Here is a 23,616-nt window from a genome sequence, read left to right as displayed (position 1 = left end):
ACTCTTTTACAACGTATGAGATAGTGAAATACAGCAGAAAAAAGAAACATTGCAATAAGAGCAAAGAGATTGGCCCCATGCTAACTGTATCAACTTTTGGACCTTGCACACACTCTCTTGTCACGTGACCAAATACATACGTCAACGAAACAGATTTCAAAAACGGATAAATTACATAAACTATTGTTATTCTCCTCTTTTGAATTATTCCAAACAAAAGTGTACATGTATGAGTAAAAATAAATGTTTTTTTTTTTTTTTTTTGCATTGGGTTATATTGACCCAAACGATACATTAGGTATAATTTGAAAAATATTCCTTCGAAATATGAATAATCCTAAATCCCTCTAGGAGTACATATATATATTATTTACTAAAGATGTCAAAAAGTTTCATAAAAATATCTCTGTACTATATATTTTTACATAGGTATAAATTTTATTTCGAGTCATATAGACCGAACAGAACAGCAAGGTTAAGTATTTAACCTTGTTTTTGTTTAGTAACAAAATTTTTAATGTAAGTAATTGTAGTATTTTTTATTTATTTATTTATTTTTTGTTCAGTAACAACAAAAAAAAATGCTAAATACAAAAATTTCAAAATAAAATTGACATTGTATATCAATTCCATATGCAAAATATTATATGAAACTAAAATTCTATACTCACTGCCAATCCAAAGACACTAGTACAGCCATCAACCCTATAAAACATGGCTTCTGGACCTCTAGAATGGACATGAAGCATTGCATTCAAACATGCCAAGGATGCTGGCCCACTAAAAAAGCAGATAAAATAAGTTTTAAATACAGCAAATTCTAAAACGTATTAAACGTATTCTCAAGCAATACCCAAGATAATATTAAATTTTAAACATTTATTTATTTAAGTAGAAATATCTGTACACATCTTTTTTCCCATAACAAAAAACGTGTCCTAAAATGTTATCACTATAATATTTACTGAACATTACACTTTTGTCAAATTCTAAATACACAAGATAACAGCAATAATGTCTTTTATGCCTCAGTCAAATACATATTTTTCTTTTGCAGAATATTGGAGAGAATGTTATTCCTTAAAAAAGTTCTTTTGCTAATAAAATGATAATCTAAAAATAAAAATGGATTCCCTTTTGCAATTTCAAGAAAAATTAATTTCGATTAATGAATGAATATGTAGCAAAATACATAATCAAACATTAGAATTAAAAAAAAAAAAAAAATAACATACCTAACGTCTTTTAATCCCTTCGCCCGGATAATATTAAATATATCTTTATGACCCATTGGAGTTTTAGGGTAGAGTTCCAGTGCCTGGAAGTAAAGACAATGACACTTAAATAATGCTTCATTATACATCTGATAAAATCAAAGAGAAATGTCATAATTTCACCAAATGAATATCCGCATGAAAAGCAAATCAATTCCCATTTGGAAACATTCAACTTTAAAGCTCACCCATAACATGGGTGGGGGGGAGGCAAAAAATTTAATGAAAATTCAGCTTGTATTTTGTGCTTAATAATACAGCCCCTTCACCCAAAAATATTTTTTGTTTGGTGGCAGGAATATTTATTGACTTTGGCTATATTTGGTGTGCTGGTTTTAAAACAGAAATAGTTTTCCTTCAATAAGCTAGACTGAGATTCAAATTAGCTTAATTATGAAATATTTCAAGAAACAAGTCTTGAAACAAATAAATCGCAGAATGGGAAAAATGAAATGAAAGGGAGTAAGCATCTATCCTTACAGAAAACGCCATATGATAAATGAAAGAAGAATATATCATAACTTTGTTCCTGTAAGAGATTAAATTTCATATACATCAGTAACTAAATTGCCTGAACTTAAAATGGTCAATTTTCTATCTAGTAAATGACAAGAAAGTCACGCAAAATATCCTTACTCCTTGAGTCTATGTAATAGCTAAAAAAATAATACCAGTAAATGAGAAACAAGAAGCTTATGTGAGAAAATATAGTTACAGGGGAAAGAAATAACATTTTTGAATCCTTAGTTTGATATGACTGAATCCTTTTGCAACTGCTGAATATAATAAAGCTAGGGTCAAGGACACAGTTCAAGAACGCTGTTGAGGAACCTTACATTCAATCTGCATACATAAGACAATGAATAAATACAGAAAAACTTAAAAGCTGGAATTTTTTATAGTCCTTAAACCACACAATTCATACATGATCATCATTTTGTAGATTCCATGAATGAGAAAGCAAAAAGTGTGGATTTCATTAATTCTTTCAGTCTAGATTTTTCTAAACAACAACAAAGTTGAAAATTATTTTAATTTAATTAGCAGCTTCAGTGACTATAGATTTAATATCATTATAAAGAATCATTACTTATAAAATTATTTAAGACTATTTCTCTAAAATGTCTTAGCAATATTAATAATGATAAAGTGCACATTGGACATAAAGATATAAAAGTGCTGACAGGACATAAAGATAGCAAAGGATTGATGTTAGATTAGCAAAGATCAAAGGATAGCAAATTACTGGTGGAATTTGCAGAGCCTGCGTAAAAAAAAAAAAAAAAAAAAAAATTCATTTAAGAATGACCAAGAAGAAAAGTTTTCAGAGTAGGATAAAATAATTTTTTCCTCCATTTTTATAATATTCTCAATTTCAATTAAGTTATAACAAATTGAAAAGAGTATCACATTTCTGTTTAGTTAAAAATTTTCACTAAAAAACTCACCAAAGAAAACTTTTGTCTTTTTTAAAATTTAATATCTATAACTAAGCCTATTTTATTGTGTTAATGAAAATAAAGCTATTTTATATGATGCAAACAAGAGGTGATGGACAAGTTATGTCATTTACTTCTGATACATGAAATATACATAATGTCAGTTTAAAAAGCCTCTTGACCAAATTATGTGTTGACCCTATAATTATTTTAGCATTTGAACATTCTAAATTTGCTCCAATTATTCTTATTAACCATTTCCTTATTATATTAAATATTATACAGGATAGGCAGAATCAGAAGTAACATAATAAATTACCTCAGAACTTCAATTTTAAATACATATATTTTGCTTTTCTGTTCTTAAGAATTTTCCTAAAATTTCATTTAGTTTTAATATTTCCTTTATCAATTAATTCGGTACTTGTTGGTTATAATGGTGAGCAAAAAGTGGCAAGAAAAAAATTTCACCAGTTTGGCAATTAGAATTGGTAGCATGGGCTTCACATGCAATTTGATTTATATTTATGCACTTGAGTATATATTTATAATTTGGCAATTTTTGGTCACCAAAAATTTTCCACTGTACAACAAGCTTAATTATTTTTATTTCTGCTAAAAAAGAATGAATGAATTATATATTTCATATTCATATTTTAAATTATTAACCATTTTCAGACTTCTGCATCAATCTGAGAATTATGGTTAAGAACATTGTTTTAATTCTGATAAAGATTACTCATACTTCAAATTTATTTAGTTTACTATCAATCTAAGCATGTATGAATCATAGTTAAATTTTTACTTGTCAATTTGACAAAAATAATTGCTTTCAATAACAAAATAAATGAAGTGTTAGTATTTCATTAACTAAATGTTAAAAAGGTATCTTTAAATCGCAGCTTTCTTCAGGATTCAGCAACATCTTCATTTTTTAAGATTCCTTTATTTAAAACATTGCTTGGAACTCAACCAACGTGCTCACTACAGAGATGCAAAAAATGGAGAGAAAACTTATTAGAAAGCAAACTGGACATTTACAGGTTAACATTTTATGCATATTTATTCTTATATACACAAAAATATTCAGTAAAAAGAATTACAGAATAAGGAGAAGGAGAGAAAAACTGGCTCAGTCTGTGAAGAATGATAAATTTTCAGAAATAATAACACTCCCAAAAATGTACAGTGGGTAAAAAAAGTATTGGCAATTGCTTATATTTAAACATATTACTTAACTCAGAAAATGTCTGATAATTTAAGCATAATATAATGAAGTATAAAGATGATAAAAACTCAAAATGAAACTTTTATTTTAATAAGATTTTCAAAAATAAAATGGTACAAAAACAACAATAAGTTTGTTGAAAAATGAAACAGTAAAGTGTAGATAAATACAAGTCATATTCAATACTTTGTATGCATACCTTTTGCCTTTATGATTGCTTGTAATCTATTCTTCATTGACAAAACCAACGTTTTCGTGGTATCACTATACATATTTTTCCTATAATGGCACTATACATATAATGGCATATTTTGCCATTCTTGGATGAGTATACTTTTCAAATTCTCATTGGGTGATATTTTGCATTTCCATAAATTTTTGACTGGGTAAAGGTCAGGAAACTGAGGTGGTGTTTTTAACTGGTGAGGTGCATTGTAGAGTAACCATTCCCGTGTTTTATACGCTGTGTGCTTGGAGTCATTGTCTTGCTGAAACACAAACGATGTTTCCAACCCAAGTTTTTGAGCACTCACCTTTAATATTTCGATGCATGTAAGTGCAATCATTTTAAATTCAATAAAATGCAAATTACTGACTCCATTCGTTGTCATACAGCCCCATATCAAGATGTTCCCCCAAGCATGTTTCACAGTAGCTGTTACATTTCGCGTTTCAAATTCAAAATGCGGCTTTCTCCATACATATCGTCTTCCATCACTTCCAAAAATATTGAATTTCAATTCATACAAAAATTATTTTATTACAAAATTCGTCAGGTCAATCAATATTAGCTTTTGCGAAGTCCAGTCTAAGTTTCCTGTTTTTTTTTTCAGAAATGAAAGGCTTCTTTCTAGCTGCTCTTCCATAATAGTCACTTTCATATAAAACATTTCGAATTGTCTAGACACTAAATATTTTTTGCGAAGTATTTGCCACTTGTTGGCAAATACTTCGTTGCACTTATTTTTGGGTTCCTTTTTACTTCTCTTATAATGTCACGCTTCTCCCTTGTGGAAAACATTAGAGGCCACCCAGTTCTGACCTTATTCTCTGTTGATCCTGTTTCTTGAAATTTTTTGACGATACTTCTGACAGTGAATAAACTAACTTGCAGTTGATTTCCAATTTCGCGATATATTAAGCGATCATTTCCAAGACGGATAATGTTGTTTTTTATACTCGAATCCAGCTCTTTCGATTTTGTAGACATTTTAACCAGCGTTGTATATAAAGAACACAGAAGTTCATCTAATCAACAGATCATTATTTTATGAAAATATTTTTTCCTAAAATCATGTGCTTTTAATACGATGATTCTTAGTGCTTATCTAATATTTTTTTTTACCTTCGTTTCGTATATTTTTATTCTTAGCAGGTAAACTGACAGTACAAATATATAAATTTTAAATTAAATTCCGAACAAAATGCATTCTAATATTTATTTTATACTTTGCGATTAGGAATACATTATTTTAAATATGCCCATTTAAATGCAATTGTCAATACTTTTTTTACGCACTGTATATTATCTTAAAATCAAATGGGCATGCTTGCAAACACATTTTAAAACTTTATTTCTAATAATTAATTTTTTTTATTCGCTTTCTATTATTTTGGTTAAAATACAAAAGGTTCAATGTAAAGAAACTTTATTTACCCAACTACAATATTTTATAATCAAAAATTAATTTTTATAAATTTTTTGCATTTAATATATATAAAACTTTTTTAAAAATCATGCAGCATACATTGAAATGTTTGACAAACTTGATGTGAATGAAAAATAACCAAAAAAATAATACATGCCTAACTGAAATAATTTTTTTAAATAATTACACGTTTAAAAAAAAAGTATGATGTTTTTCCAATGCAAGAAAACTAACAGCTATGATTAACTGTGGAATTGCAAAATTTGCTTGCAATACTTGATAACTATTCAAAATTGAAAAAAAAAAAATGTAACAAGACTACAATATAGAACATATTATAATAAAATTTTCAAATTTATTTGTAAAAACAAAATATTGTGAAATTAAGGATATCTATCCCTTTAAATAAAAAAAAAAAATGAGTTTTAGGTTTATAAGTTATTAATTTATGTTAAAAATATGAGACATCTATTATGATCTATAATTTATGCAACTCTTGGGTTATAGTGGATTCATGCAACATTTGGGTTATAGTGGAAAGTGAAATTCATTATTTGATTTACAAGTGGAAAAAATATTATTTTGTTACAAAAATTCTATTTCTTTAAAAATGAAAGAAATATTACATCAACAATAAAAGCTTATTATTGCATTATGGTAGTTATATTGTCATTTCAAAATACTATTATATGTTTTTATTGAATGTACTCTGCGATTACAAAGTAACATAAAATTACTTTATATTTATCTGTTATTGTGTTTATTTATATACTTTTTGGAAACAGAACCAATATAATCATCACCAGCATTAAAAAAAGTCACACATATAATCTGAACAAATTTTCAATTTTTGGTTAAATGGTTAAGACTTGCAAGATTAACCTAAATTTAGAACATGAAACTCTAGATCATCATCATGCTTCAGAGAACAGAAAGACAATTCTTTTCATCAAAATACATTAGAATTAATGTTCTATTTCTCTTCTTATTAAAACACATAAGATATCTGCTGACTGCATAGATACTAATTATCAATGTTTTTATTCATTCTAAATTTTTAAAAAATTCTCTATCAATACAGATTTAGACTTGAAAACATAATATGATCTAGTCGTTCACATAATTTTAATTAACTTTCAGATCTTAATGATCTTAACCTAATATCAAATCTGGAAATTTGTTTGAAAAAAAATGTCTGCTAGTCATATAGTGCTTTTAAGTCATCCTAAACAGAATCACATGATAAAGCAAATTTAAAACTCAATTGTAATTTGATTAAATAATGCTGTTGGATCATTTTAGAGATGATTACATAAAAATAGCATAATAAAATAAGTTTGAAACAAATAAAAACAGGAGGTTAAAGCATTTTTGAAGAAAAGAAAACTATTTTGTTGAAAACCAATTATAACTGGTGTCCTCAATCTATTTCTGTATCAACCTATAAATAACAAAACTTTCATAAAAATTTCATCTCTTCTTAATATTACAAAACAGAACTTTTGAAAGTTTTGTTTCTATCTATTTATCTATCCAGTATTAAAATTATCATTCATATAAAGCAGTAAAGTGCAAAGTTTGGACATTATAAAATTCATTCATTTCAATTCAGTGAAAAATATTGGTACATCAGAGTGTTACTTTATATCTCCTATTAAAATCGATAAAAATGTCTCCCAATTATTGCGATATAACCACACATTAAAACTAAATAACTAGCACATTTATAAGTACATAGTTGTTCCATATTCATAAATCAAACAGGAAAAAAAAGCAAATTCTTAAAAACAAATAATTATTTCTAAAAAAAATTTATGAAAATTTTTAATAAACTTAAAATTTTTTTTTAAATAAACAATTTAAAATATATATTAGAAATAGTTTCAATTGCAAGCAGTAACAATTTATTTGAATTAATAAAATTTATTTGAAAAATTTCCTATTATAGATATATTTTTTTAAATGTATTTTTTCATTCTATTATTTATTAAATTATAAATATATATTTAATAAAATAATCCCTATAAGTGCCTTCTGACCCTTCTATCTGAGGATCAAATTAGTATACTGTTTTTAACATGCAAAAAAATCTAACAGAAAAATACAGATACTTTTAAAAGGCAAAATATCAAATTGTTATGTCTATTTTTGTTCAATAAAATATTATGCTAGTATATTAAGGGATTTAAATAAATTTTGACTGATAGCATGAATTTTCACAAATAAAACAAAAAACACTAAACTTGAAATTTAAAATTTTGATACACTAAAACAAATGAAGGTTAATTAACATTCACACAAAATCAATAATTAATAAAGCTGAGAAAACAAAATAAGATTATCTTAATAATATTTGGCTCAGCCAAAATTTCTTTTCTGTACTGTATTAAAGCTTTAAAAATGTTCCTAACAGTTAAAATTATTTTTTGAACGAAACTAGGAATTTGAAACTGACAGAATTCACTTTTACGTTCAAAACAAATATTATTAAAACAAAATATCATCATCAAATATTTCATTAATTTTAATATTACATCTAAATTTCTTTAATATTTGATTTTTTATCGGAACAATATTTACCTCTGCGCATAATTTTCTTCTTTAAATATACAGAAGCTGATGCACAATTTCTAAGTTTCGTTTTCCACTATATAAGCAGTATTAATTTTAATCAATAAACTGTTTTTTATATCATATTTGAAATTTTGAATTTATAAGCACAGAAAATATAAAAATACACTATGAAATTATTTCAATTCTTCGAAAAGTCAAATATCATCTTACAATACAAATCATAACAAAAATCAAAATATTGACAATATCAAATATAGATCTGAAAATTAGAGAAATAATCTTTTTTTCACATAAAAATCATAAAAATGATAATTTTTTCGATTTTATAAAATTAATATTACTATATTTCAAGAAAATAAGGCGTTCAAACTAATTGAATTTTACAAATCTGAATGGGAACTCAGCAGCGTAATAGCTTTTTTTTCCAATATTTGTACTTACGAGCTTCGCCGCTTCTGTCCAAGTTCGAACTTTCTTTTTTCTTACTTGCCTTTCTTTCGAAAGTTCGAATTGCATTTTTCCTGATACACTAATAACCATTAGTGAAGCATGTATTCTGGCAATCGCTTATACTTAAAAAATAATGTTAATAACGAAGTAAACGTAAGCACTTCGTCAATATCACCAAGTCGGCCATTACGTCCGCCATGACACTAATAAGACAACAATGTCACGTGACCTCTAGTTTTGAATACGAAAACTGAATACGATCTCAATCATAGAATTTTCTATAATTTTATCTGCAACTACTGGCAGCTATATCAATATGAATTTAAAGAAACTGGACATTCAAGAATATCCGTGAAATGAGAGATTAGAGTATTTCACTGAAGAAATTTCTCAATAATTTTCAATAAAAATAGATGTAATAATAAATAGTAACGTTGAAATAGGATCTCGAAAGTTCGAAAAGCTTTATGTTAGCATATTTCAAATGGATTTAGAGATGTATTTCTCGTCGGTCGATAACTTTCTGCAGGTTTAATTCTTTGTATTTTTGATATTTCATATAAAACTTACATTATCCTTACCCTTAAATTAGGTTTTTAAGTTCGGAGAATCACTAAATAACGCCACGAATTGGTTTTTGTCAATAATGCTGAACAAGTGAACCATAAAACATTATTCAGTTATATGTGAAATTAATATTGTATCACTTGATTTTAGTTTTAGAAGAGCTCTGTCTGAAGAGACTCAATATTATTTAGAATAGACGCTTATGAAAAGAATGGAGAGAATGTTTGTATTGAAAGGTTCTCGGATCTTTATTGAGAAACTAGCTATTCTATTGAGCTATAACTTTTTCCTTAATTTGTAGTTATATCATAATATTTTCTGGTCCTATTTTGATATTTTAGAAGTAATGCTTTCCATAAATCATAAAACTATGTCTTTATATTAAACCAGTCTCCTCAGGTGATCACTTGGTCCGCCGAGAAGATTGGTTATATTTGATTTCAGGAAAATCTTTTTCTTTATAACTTCATGCTCATGAGTCCGCCAAATTTTCTGACATTAAAAAGTGTTATTTTAATGTCTTACTTAAGTTCAATTTATCGTGTATGAGAACCTCTTTATTGTAGGGAGTCCCAAAATATCATAGCGCTATTAAAAACATGAATATCCGCTTCTTAAATTTTTCTAAATTTCGCAATTTTGTGATGGATTTGCGATGCGCGAGGATAGAACCTGGGACCTTGTGGTTCGCAGTCAGTAACATGACAATGATACAAAAGCAATTGCTCATGCAGCGTAGCAGTTAACTGGCTTATGGCTTTCACCACATACTCTCCCTCCAGTGAGTCGGAGGTAAGACGAACAATATGACTGTTGAGTGATGATGTGTTAGCTGTTGAGTCCATTGCGCTTGTACCCATTTGTGTAGCGCCAAGCGTTATGGCGAGCGTGTGTGGGTGAGTGGTTGCTGATGCTGTTGCTGCGTCAGTGAGTCTGACGACTTTGGTTTGCTGTAGGTAGATGGCGCCACAACAGCTGTACGGAGGTTGAAGGATCATCGGCCGAGGTCATCAATGTGGCGAGTTGAATTGAGCGAGGATAGAATCTGGGACCTTGTTGTTCGCAGCCCAGTAACATGACCAAGATACAAAAGCAATTGCTCGGGTGTTAGCGTAGTTATTAACTGGCTTATAAGCTTTCACCACAATATTATAACTTCACTTTTTATTTCTCTGGTAAATTAAACAGATATTAAACTGGATCCTTCTTCTTAAGTTTTTAACAATGGAAGATAATCACGCTATTAAATATTTGTTGACATGATGAAAAGGTTTAAATTTCAGAGCAACAATAAGAATTAGGAAAGAGAAATACTTTTTTAAAAATTGCCAAAACTCAGCAAAAATTACCATGACTATCTTAAAAAGGATTAGAATTTTTCACATTATTTTATTTCAAATATATATTTGTTCTGGAATTAACCTTGCTGTTCACAAGCACAGGCCAAATAAATTTAGGGACGAATTTTGACAATATGAGATGTAACCCAAAGGAGGCGATCTCCCACAGTTACGTATGAAATCACATGTACTGAATTATTTTGAGAAATTCTCCTAAGGAAAAAGTCTGTTCATGAAAAGAAATTATCATGAACTAAAGTTATTGGGGCTTTTTACTTTATGCTTATTTTTTAATAATATTTATTTAATTTGAAAGCAATTTTTTATTATTATTTACCGCATTTATAAACGTTTGTTTTCCTTCACTTATACAGAGAATATAATTTTTTTTTGGTAAAGTATATGTAATATGTCATTTTTTAAGATGACTCTACACCACTAAACTTCCTTTATATTTCTTTAATTTCTAGAAAAAGAAGTTACGCTTATGACAGTTGTTCCTCGAAAAACCTAAAAAAGCAGTGGTCTCGAACGTAGTGCAGCTCAAACTGAGATTTTGGAAAAATATGTTTCCATTGCTTTCTTCAGAATAATAGCCAAATGAAAGCCATTTGAAATTATAAAGCATTACTATTAGAAAATGATCTTTTTTCCGTGCTCTCGAATAGAAAACTTAAATCATACTTATGTAACTCTTACATTCCCCTGAATAGGTTACATTTTTCGAGAAATTATGCGAATAATGATGTGGAATTTTTATCAGCTATTTCCTCCTGTATAACATGCATTCTAGTGGGACTGCAAAAATTCAACCCCGAAAAAATCTGATGATAAAATTGTATAATAAATTTCAATCCTTTATTAGTTCAAAACTTTTCTGAATTTCCATTTTTATATGATCGCTTGTGAACAGGTAGATAGATTACCTGCGAATTTCTTCAAATTTTTATAGAAATCTGTAACTTTTAATGTGAAAGTCCCATGCCAAATTTTATATATCATTCAGCTCGTCATATTCACAGATATGTGCTTTCAAAGACGGATTAAGCCTTCTAGGCGTCTTTTTCAATGCATATCTCGGGACTCATTTACCTCTCCAAACTTTTAAAATCAAATGCTTCATTTTATTGGTTTTAATTTAATCTTTATACATGCGATTTTAAGTTGTAAATTTTGACAAACTGAAATAGCATGAGTTGACCAGCATACCACCGTTTAAAAAGTCATTTCAGTATATCGCATATAAAAAATACACAAAAGAAATTTTAAAAATAATTTTAAACAAAAATAGTAAAAAATGATAACATTTTTCTTACCATGGTGTAAATAATATATAATAATAAGACTATGCGTTTTATAAAGCATGAAACAAACAAAATTATAATGTACCATATATTTCAGATTCAAAAGATAGCATTATGTAAAACAGCAAATGGTAATTAACTAGGAATATTACTAGACTATACTCCAAAATTAAGTAAAGAAATACTTGAGTTTAATTGGAATAAGTTCGAATTGTTCAAATCATAGCTTCTATATTTAAATAAAAGCATAAAATAAAATTAATTTCAAAATATCACAAAAAAATACCGTAAACACTCGGGTTCCTCAGACAGTTATCTATCTAATAATCTGGTTCTGGATACGTTAGGTTCTAAAACGTGGTGAAAATCTTGATGAAGTATTTTTTGACGATTACATAACTTTCCTTTTGCGTACGAGGAAGCAGTATAAATAAAAAAACCCTCAATGATTCTTAAAAGATTACTTCAGTTTCATAGAAGGTTGAAACTGATCCACGAACTGGATTAGAAAATTTAAACATTTATTAATTTTTTAGCGAAATTTTTGCGTTTCCACTAAACTAGCTTACATCTTCAAAATTAAGACATACAAGAAGGTCCGAGCATGCTTTGAGGTCAAGCACTACTTCACAGTTCTTTGAACTCTACCGAATACTAAGCGATAATTTGATATGCCATTTTTTGTTGAATTATTCCCGTTATTTTTTAAATCAATGGCGTTTTAGGCCCTAAGCAATGTATCCTACTTTCAGTGGTGGCGGAGTAGTCGGCTGTACACAAGAAGAAGAAGGCTCTAGGCAATGCATCATTTTGTAGTGCGTTTTTCGATAAACTGGACGATTTTAATTACTCATTTACAATTCTCTTTCTAACTTATTCAACGCATTAAAGTTTGCTTTGTTTATTTTTTTTTATTTATTTTAGTAACTTTGTGGAAATGTATGCTTTTATTTGCCCTTAATTTTGTTTGCGCGTGGCATCCACATCTCTTTACAGTTTTATTTAAACAGACACTCAGTATCTATAAATACTTTAATAACAAAGTGAACGGAGTGAAGCAAATAAGATCTTGACTAATTTTACTTGACAAAGTGCTAATTGTTTTGTAATTCCCAGGATTTATATTCATATAAATTTCTTTATTAGGTAAATAGGTTAGTATTAGTTTCTTAAATCGACTTACTTGCAGTCCCCTCACGCAAATCGACGGCTCTAGATATCTACTTAATGGGACTATGGGAGCTCCTTTACTTTATAATAAAATAAGCAATCGTTAGGACTTTAGTTTAAGGGTAATCGAAATCTCACCTATCTTCTACAGATGAGCACCTGGCTTAATAATAAAGAGGATCGGGGATCTACTTCTTTCTCATTAAAAGAACAAATTTTGTTCTCTTTTTCTGATTGAATTTCCTAAAGTAGCGGTTTCTTCGTCCAAAATATAAATTGACATGCAACTGAACTTGATGCCCCTCGAAAAGTGTTTGTGAGCTTTAATTTGGATCATAAACTATGAACCATGTCATTTTATAACTACACAACATCACGGTGGCTATTTTAGAACGAGCCGCTTAATTATGCAGTGATCAGATCCAAGGATGGCATCTGAGAACCCTCTTCAAATTTCCGTATCACATTAGTAATTTATTTAATAATCAGATAAAACTTTGGGTAAAATTGATTCCCGAATCTTCCAGCTGTATCTTGTTTCCAGCAGGCAACCATATTATTCTTATATGAAACACTATACTTTGATTTTTACTTATCTGAAGTAAATAATGGAAAACATAAAATGAGGAAGACTTTTTCTATCAAAATCAGAGTGGTTTGGAAAAAGTTTTTCTACTATCTTTTAGCTATAATAAAAGATAGTAGAACTTATCAAATAGTTTATTTGTAATGTTTACAAATGTATGCAGATTTTTTCTTTTGTTGAAATTTCATTCTTTGAAAATTATTAAAGAATAGAAATCGAATTTCTTTTGTAAGCATTGAGCTTAACGTTTTCTCTTGATAGTATGGTTAGTTTTTTTAACATACCCCCCTCCCCCCCCACACATTCTTCCTAGTTTTTTTTTTTGTTTTTTTTTTTTTAAATTTTAATGCAGGCCACAATAATGAACCCTCTACTGAAATTTTCTTTTCTTTGACGGAACCAGATTTTTTCATTGTTCCTCTCTGTTTTCGAAAGTACATAGACATATTTTTGTTGCATTCATCAAGTAAATTCATGCTTCATGAAGGGTTACAATATATTCTCATTTATCATCTGCTTAAAACTTTTTATACAAGATTTAAAAAAAACTGTTTTACATTGAGGCAAGTGCTTCGGAAAAAGTTAATTAAACATTAGGTTTTTTGGTTTTTTTTAAGTTACAGATTTTATTTATTATTTAATGTAGTTACAGATGTATTTAAAGACCAAAGGATTTTGTAGCCAGAGATTTAACATTAGAAATATTTGGAACACTGCATACCTTTTTTGGGTATTCATTTGGAATCTCCTTTTCATGTAGAAATAATGACTGACAGCTTTTCCCCTTCTTGATTAATGATGTTGCATATTTTGCTTCTAAAATTTTAATATAATGCATTTCACAAACGTTTTTGAATGATGTAATAAGAATAATTCTCTTCGGAAAGTGCAAAAGCATACTCTTCAAGTTTCTTCAAAACATATTCTTCAAACTTATTTAAAAGCAATATTTTGAAGAATAAATTTGAACGTAGCAGACGATATTTTTCCTTTCAAATAATAAATTGTTGCCAGAAATTTTTATTCTAAAATATTTGATTTTTTAAAAAAACATTTCTTTAATAATTGTAAATTACCCACTGTAGTTTTAAGGGAGAATGAGGGAATTGCGCGTACCTAAAGAAGTTTTAGATTAGTAAATTTAGTAATGATTTTTCACTGAACAATTTTCAGTATTCATTAAGTGGAGGTATTCAGTACAAAGTGAGAGCAGATTTTTTTATTTTTATTTTTTATGTCTTACCAATTTATTTCTTCAAAAAAGTAAAATTTTTAAAAAGTATTTTTGCGCAGTATTACACTCTATGGCAAATAATTTAAGGCACTGAGTGGGGGGAATTCTGCACACGTGACTTTGAGTTGAACTTTAAAATCACTATTTCTGGGGAATCCTATAAACACAGATGTAGATATCAATTTAATAAATAAAAACTGAAAATATAAACTGATCTAAAATTCACATATTTTACTAAAATAAAAAAAAATTAAAATTAATATTATTAAACAAATTTTGTATAGTAAAATTCAATTTTCATTGCAACAATCTTTATGAATTCTGTTAGAACAAATTGATTACCTAAACTCATTACAAATTTTCAGATTCCGACGGCATTGGAAGAACAAATCTCTATGATGTTATTTACAGATTCCTAGGATTCTAAAGTGCAGAACTATTGCTTTTTTATTTTTCCCCAATATTTCCACATTGTTGTAATTCGATTTCTTCCAAATTGTAGATTCGTTTTTCGATTAATCTGTACTTTAAAAAAAATTGCTTGTAAATTATTAGAATAATCAGCGACATGGTTTATGACTGTCCCCCCCCCTAGGAATATGGATTTTTTTTGAAAATCTTTTTTAATATCCGTGCATAATTTAGAAGCATCTATAAAATTTATAAAACATGAATTTCTAAGCTACACAGAATTACATCACACAGAATTTTTTCATTCAACAGATTTCATTTCGATTAAAAATGAATAAATTTACTAAAAGAAAGGTATGTTTTATTGAAAAATTCCGGGCTAACTATATTTGCAGATGCAAGTTTTTATTTCTCTGAAAGAAGAGTTTTATCATAAAAACTGAAGATACGACTTTATAAGGGGAACTTCAATTTCTTCCAATATCCAATAATGCTCTAATAAAAACGAGAAATTAGAAGGCGTAGAAGCTTATTTTACAAAATATCCTTTCCACCATGTAGGCAGGTGGTCCAAAAACATTTCCCACGCTTTTTACTATCGAGAACAGCTGAGAGCTGAATTGCTCACTGCGTGGTATTATCACGAATTACCTCTTTAATTTTCAAAAAAGATATTTAGGAAATACAGAAAATCTAAGTCTTTATAATATAATTCCATTCCACCAAGAACAGACTACTTATTTCCGCACTGTGAAGGAGTGACTGATCAGCACATAGGAGTTTTATTTCCAGTTGTGTTTTGATATAATCTTTCTACTAAGTTCGATTGACATAAGTATCAGTTTTATATTCGGAGATAATAAATGTAAAAGTATAATTTAACTCATACCGAGCTCCATTTGTCACGGATAAAAATAAAATACTCTTGAAAATAAAGATTATATATAAAAATTTCAATTTATCCCTATACATAAAATGATTATTTTCTAATCACACAGAATTCAACTTCTGAAGTTCGCAGTTAATTTCTTATGCTCTTGAGTCTATACTTGCTAAAAATAAACGCTATCTCATCTAAATTCAGGGAGTATCTACCTTTTGAATGATCTGTCTAATCTCTGAATGTGTTTCCCCGCTCTCTTTTCTGCTGTAACTTTAAAAACCGATCTAAAAATATCAATTTAGGTTTAAAAGTCATAAGAATAAAGACCATTCAAAGAATTTATCGCTACCTCTTTTACCAAATATATATTATATATATATATATATATATATATATATATCGTTATCCTAATTTCTTAAAGTAATCCTTACCCATCTTCTTGCTCGGTTTATGATTTAATTTGTACAATGATTCGATGGATTGAAATAATATAAATATAAATTTCCTTTATTGAAGCTAAAGTATCTCGAACTTTCGAGGTATTACTAAAAACTTCATTTAAAAATGTCAAATAAAATTTAGATATTTATTCTGTTTTCTTGCCACTATAGATAAGGACAAGGTGCATTATTGCATAATAAATCATTATGTCTTACCACCTTGGGAGAAAAAAAGAGCAATATAAGTTTTATCACACAAATTTATTTATATATTGTACATTGATATAATTACACCATTAAAGGACTGAGCAAATACTTTTAAAAGAAGATACGGTATTAAAAATGCTTAAAAACATACGTCACAAACTATAACATAAAGAAACACTTATAATAACATACACAGAACTTGAAAAATGGACCTTTCAGACACAAAATATAAGAAAATTATACAGACACAAGTGACAGCATGAATATCAGAATAGTTTTTTACAATATTAATAATCAAACATATTTTACTCAATATAAGAAATTACTTCTTGACTCAGAAAAATGCTCAGACACCTTCATATCTCTGACATTTTCATGGCCATTTATGCTCACATAACTTCTGAGAAAACAAGCCATTTCTTTCATATCTTTTATAATATGGAAACTGAAATAAAAGGGAAGTTAAAAAACAGTAAATACTTGTTACCTCCGACTTCAAATAACGTTCTGCACACCCATTTTTTAAAAGATAATTTTAGCACGCATAATGCTAATTTAGAATGAGATATTCAATCACAGAAAACTTAAGGATTTTTTTTCTGTTTCTTTTTAGAATGAGTACCATTTCGAATGAATTTAAAAAGTCACTGACAGTGCAAATAAAATCGAGAGGAAATAAAAATTACTTACATATTTGATTATCTCAATTTATTGTAATCTATTTAGTCATATCGAAAAAAGATATCTAAAGTTATAAAAATATTGAAATAAATAATAATTACACATGATATAGCCACGAAAAGTGAACATCAAATGATACATAATTTGAAGATTTGGTGCCTGAGCATTTAAACTGCAGAACAAAATGAAAGCGAAATAATCATAAATCTTGAGAAATTTATTATTTTTTTTTCAGCACAATTCTAAGTACTACTACAATACGGACAAAATATTATTGCCAGATATACAGCCAAATTGTGCTATTAGAAGCAACATTTGCATTGTACATACATCTATGTGGTTTCTTAGCTGCCTTTCATTTTATTTTTCTATTAAATTGATAAAAAATTATGGATTGAAAAGATAATTTACCACTATTAGTAATGGTAATAAGTAATATTTTGAGAGCCTATTTTTTTATTGTTATATCATAAGTTAAAGTATGCTAGTGAAAAAGTTAATAGTATTTAGTATTACAAATATGCAGCACTAAAGGGTGAAAGCCAAATAGTTTCAAAACTGCACTGAAAAAACACAGCGCTGCAAAAATTTGAGGTTATTTGCTACAAACTGTAGAAAATCTGGCTTCAATATTTTGTTACTAGTAAACAAGAGGAAAAAAAAAGCATATTTGGAGCATATTTCTGGACAATCTAAGGAACACAAGTCTGCTAACAGCACTACACAATACGAAATATACAATGGGTTTCTATCACATACTCGTTTTGGAATGGAGTCAACTAATTCCGAATAATAATCGGCTTTGAAATTAATCAGAACTGTTCACTAATTTTGAGAAATCTCGAAAGAGTTGTGCTTAGTTTGCTAAATTATCATTCAATATAAAATAAAAGTATCTTAAAGTACTTTTTTGAAACATGTGCAATAATATTTTTTATTAAAGAAACAAGTTACCATTTATTTACATAGATATGAACTGTAAAAATAGTGCTACAACATATAAGTAATAAAAATAAGTATCATTCAAAGTTATAATACTATAATAACCCCCTCAAAATATTAATTAATGGAAGAATTTTTTTTTTTTGGATTGCACAATTCACATAATTTAATTAAAAAATACATATACTATGAAGATTAGAATTTCTTCCAAGAATATATTAATTCTATTCAAGAACAGAATAATTACACTCTCAAAAATATAATCAATTAAAACTCTATATGATTAGAATAAGATTCAATGTTGTTTAAAAAAAGAGTAGGAGTTAATACTGTTTCACCTATTAGTTGCCCACATGAAATGAGAAAACCTTAATGGAATATGATTAGCTACGAACAATTAAAAGGGAATTAAAAACATACATACCACACTACACAATAATACTCTCAAAGACGCGAATATAAATTCAATTTCTCGATAATCGAAACAGATTTTTGGAATTTGATTGATCACAATCATACAGGAACTTTTCGCGGAATAAAAGTCCTACATTTATATTAGAACGTAATTTAGCATAATTTAAATTAAAATTAGAGAAGATAATTTTTTTTTTTTTACTTGATGAGACTAAGCAGATTTTGATTCAAATAAACGGATTTACAAGAATCAACATATATTTAAATTCAAATATGGAGCAAACACCGCAAAAAACAATTCATTTCATAACAATGAGTAATTAAAGAAATTGTTATAAATTCAAATTTAAAAAATTGAATTTTTTAAAATGTAGTTTCCGAATACGTCATAACATTTTTTACATACTTTGATAAAATATGTGAGCGTTCAGACAAAATATCTTAGTTTGAACTTAATGACATACGAAAAAGAAATATTCACTAATGAATTACCCCAATTTTTTCGTAACTTTTTTTCAATAAAATCAATGAAAATAATTTGAAAATCTAAGCTAGCAAACAATAACTGTATTGAACTGAATAATCATCTAATACAAGATTCGTTGGATATCAGTCTATGCTACATATATTCCTGATATTATCATCCCAGAGTTTGATTCAAGACTTAGTGTTTCTTAAACTCAGTGCAAATTAAAAAAATTAAATCCATTTGCTTATACAAAGAAGAAACACAGTGTTTTTAGAATGGATTCTGGCTTCAAAGAGCATTGTTGTACTAATCTATAAAGTATGAACAATATCATTGGTTATTTTATTTTGTGCATTGTAGCAAAATTGAAATACCGAAAAAGAGTAGATATTTTATAATGGTACTTTTAAAATGTTGCAATGAAAATACGCTTGGTTTATTGAGCCAAAAAGTGGCAAAACATAATAGCAACAAAAATTTAATTACATTTAATTAATGAGATTTTTACAGGCAATGGAATAAGTGTGGTAAGTATTATAAAAATTCAGATATTTTTGAAATTATATTAACACATCAAAACTTTCTAAAAAATATGAAAATTAATAAATGGGAAAATAAATGACGAATGAATGTACATGTTGACTCTCATTTAATGAAGGATAATTTAATGCAAAAAGAAAATATTTTCTTGTTTACTTAAAAAATAAACCATGGAAAAATATCACAAATGAGGGATCTGATGAAATTTTGAAAGGACTTTTAGCAATAAGATCAGCCAGATAATCCTCTTTAAAAATTAGTATAGGCAAAAAAAAGAAGAAAAAAGTAACATTTTTTTAAAGTTAATAATCTTATATTTATTACATTACATTAATGCTAAAGTTTCCAAATAGAAGGAAACCACAATAAGTTACTTTTCTTAAATACTACTAATAATATTCAACATCAAATAAGATTGTTTACTTTAAAACCTATCGTATTTTCAAAATCAACTATCCAATCACTTACTTCTAAAAATTCTGCTTTCTGCTAATGACACATACCAACAATTTCTGTTTCAAATACAGTTCTTAACTAAGAGCTCGTCCATGCAATATAAGAAAGTTGACTAATATTTAATGTTTTTTCTGACTTAAAACAGAATATTCCACACATTTTTCAATAATATTAAGAAAACTTATGTCTACATTTATTTCATGCAGACTCATATTCAATGATTAGAAGAAATATTAAAAATCATCATTTTTGAAAAACTTTAGAAAATAAATCTGATATTAAGAAACTGACTTTTATAGTTTCTTTTAAATCCAGTAAACACATATTTCAAAGCAGTGTTAGCTGAATTAAATTCGAGCAAAATAAAAATTGGACAGATTAAGCAATGGAATGGACGAATGCAGTAAGCAAGTATTTAAAAAAATGTGGCAGGAGGAATAACATGCATGAACAACAACGAATAATTAACAACAGAAACACATTATTAATTTATATCAATGAGAATTATTTTTTAAAAAAGTTATAGTGAAACCTCTCTAATGAAATCATTAAAAAAAGTTCTTTAGAGAAATGTAGTAAAGCAAAGTTTTCACACAACACCTGTAATTTACGAACAGACAATACAACTCTGAGCCATGGTCAGGCGATGACAGTGACGCTTGTTCACCTCTTTTACAAACTATGTAACATTTGACCCTTGATGTCAGATTTAATGTGCACTAAGACCACTTTCATAGAGAGCTTTGAGTATGGAATCCTCCTGTCCCAAAGCAACCACTTTAAAACTAGGACAAAATGACCCCAATTATTTAAAAAGAAGTGCTTTTAAAGCATATCATTGGGGGGGGATGACATTGGAGGCAAATCAAAGGAGTTTGATAATTTTAGACTACACTACATATCAATGTATATTTAAAATAAAGAAAATTTAGCCAATTTTTTTTATTGATAATGTTGTTTCATAACAATTCAATTTAATAATTCAGCACTAGCAACCTTAGACAAATAGATAAAAGAAATGTAAAATAGCATAACCAAGCTTTTAGCAAATTTAGATATGAATTCATTAAGAATGTAAAGTTAGAAAAATCTAAAAATTTTTAGTTAGAATAATGTTTTAGATAATGTATTCACTCTGCCATATCCATCTACTGAACACGCTTGGCATTTCATATGATCCACAATCTAACTTCTAACAGAAACATCTGTTTTTATTCCATTCAATAAGGAATTGGACAAAAAAAAAAAATGGTCACAGAAAAATTCTCTAAGTAAAATAGGCAACTGTGCCATAGAAACAAAATTTATTATGAAAAGCATTGACAGATTATGGATCAAAGAGAAACAATTTATACATGTGACAAATAAGTGATATTGAATGACTCCAAAACTAAACTTGTAGTAACTAATAAGAACTATTTTAATTAAGTTGTTTTTTAAAAAAGTACTCCAGCTTTCCAGCAAATTGTTACAATTATCCAAGTCCCAAGATGAATAGTATACTGAGTTAAATCTTTAAGAATTCTCTAATTATCGAATTTTGCCATGATATTAGAATAATCGATGATAATTTAAATTTTTAAATTCACAAAATTACTTCATTTAGACAAACAATCAACATCTGCAATGAATGCTTTGCATTTGATGAGAATTTTATTATTTATTAGTTGAATGTAATCGAATCCATATATTAAATGAATTCTAAAAAATGGCATTTGAATGGCAAAATGGTTCTCTCTCTCCCTCTTTTTTTTTTTTTTTTTTTTTTTTTTTTTTTTGTGTGTGTGTGTGTGTGTGTGTGAGAGAGAGAGAGCTTATGTTTATGTGAGTGAACTTTTTTCAATGAATGCAAATCACTGCCCTATCTTATTTTCAATTAATTTCTTTTTTTTTTATTTTTAATATATTAGTATACTAATATACTAAAAATAAATATCAAAATTAGATTTAGAGCTGTAATGATTCCATATCAGTTGGAATTTTGTAACTGTTCAAGTAAAAAAAATTAAATGGTCATGATGACATCAACATTGGAGAGGTTTCAAAGAGTAAAATTTCTTTTTTCATGAGCATATACGGCTAAGATTTAAAATTATTTATCTTCATTAATTCAACAGAACTGGACAGAAAAGTTGAAAATGTGCAATATAGAGAAAAATAAATACACATTGAGCATATGAAAGTATGAAAAAGTATTCAGAAAATATTTTGCAAAAAGTGTGTACATAAAAAAGTGCAACCAATTTGCATAATTACACCGGTAGCAAATATATATAATATTTAAAATATATTTGTATTATAACAGTGCAATTTCATTATTTGTGACATATAACAGAAAATGGAAAAATACACTTATAAAGTAATAGTAACACTGTTTAAAAATCTTTGAAAAATATATTAAAAAACAGCATGAAAAAAGCTTAATGAAAAGATGAGAAATGTGTAAAAGCAGAATATGAAGCAGCAGGGTTGTGCATTTCAAGCAAAAATATTTCTGAATCTTATGAAAATTCTCCAAAAGCTTTGTTACAATAAAAATTATTCTTACATTTTTTAGCTTGAAAAATTGTAGTTATTGCAGATTTAAGTAAAACTTACAAATGTTATCAAAAATAATTTACATTATAAATAATGTATTGTTTACTTAAACTTAGTCATTCCAGTCTGTTCGGGTAAAATTGTAGAAAATACTTGAAATATTAAATTAGACTGATACTGACAGACAAAATTAAAATTGCATCCATTATTAAAGAGTGGAATAAATACACACATTTAAAATGATTCTTAAACACTTAAAAATCTATTATCTGAATTCAGTTTTAAGATTCTTCATTCAATTAAGTAATCATATTTACAGTAATTGAATTAAGAATGTTTTAGGTTCTTGGATGGAAAGTTTAAAAAAATAATGGTGGAAATTGGAATACTTTAAAAAAAGAGAGAGAATAAAATACTAAGCATTTTGTTTATAAAAACCAAATAATGCATAAGATTTACATAATAAATTCGAATACTGAAATAAGATATTTAATTATTTAATTTACGAACATCTTAAAAGGAAATAAATATATTTTAACACTAGAAATATTTTTTTTACTATTTTAGTCAAAATTCAATTGCCTAATGCATAAAAAGCTTTAACAATTTTATATTTAGTAAACAAGATATTCTTGAAGCATTTTTGATGACTGTTTTAAGCAGGCAAATCGCATGCATTTTTTACAATCAATCATCAATCGCATTTTTTACTTTTATAAAAACAAATTAATCTGTTTAAATTTATAAAACAGAATAATTTATTAAACACACAATTATTTATATCTACTGACTTTTTATAATACATTTCTAATGATGCATC

At 27.4% G+C, this 23,616-nt stretch overlaps 1 protein-coding gene across 4 annotated transcripts in view; it reads right to left on the bottom strand.

Moving 5' to 3' along the window:
- The window catches only part of LOC129962656 (putative Polycomb group protein ASXL2), a 39,055-nt gene extending 30,208 nt beyond the window's left edge, over positions 1 to 8,847 (bottom strand). For 2 of the 4 annotated variants that reach the window (XM_056076541.1, XM_056076544.1), the window contains exons 1-3: positions 8,606 to 8,846; positions 1,236 to 1,318; positions 672 to 780 (exon numbers count right to left, since the gene is read on the bottom strand). In XM_056076541.1, the coding sequence (XP_055932516.1) occupies positions 672 to 780; positions 1,236 to 1,318; positions 8,606 to 8,704 (291 nt within the window). In that variant the 5' untranslated portion in view covers positions 8,705 to 8,846. Of the gene's footprint in view, positions 1 to 671; positions 781 to 1,235; positions 1,319 to 8,605 lie in introns of all 4 variants that reach the window. The other 2 variants (XM_056076542.1, XM_056076543.1) reach the window with 2 other exon arrangements.
- Between the last annotated feature and the right edge of the window lie 14,769 nt (positions 8,848 to 23,616).

This window comes from Argiope bruennichi, chromosome 3 (genome assembly GCF_947563725.1).
Source record: "Argiope bruennichi chromosome 3, qqArgBrue1.1, whole genome shotgun sequence".
Taxonomy (NCBI): domain Eukaryota; kingdom Metazoa; phylum Arthropoda; class Arachnida; order Araneae; family Araneidae; genus Argiope; species Argiope bruennichi.
This window is presented reverse-complemented; position numbering and strand designations above follow the sequence as displayed.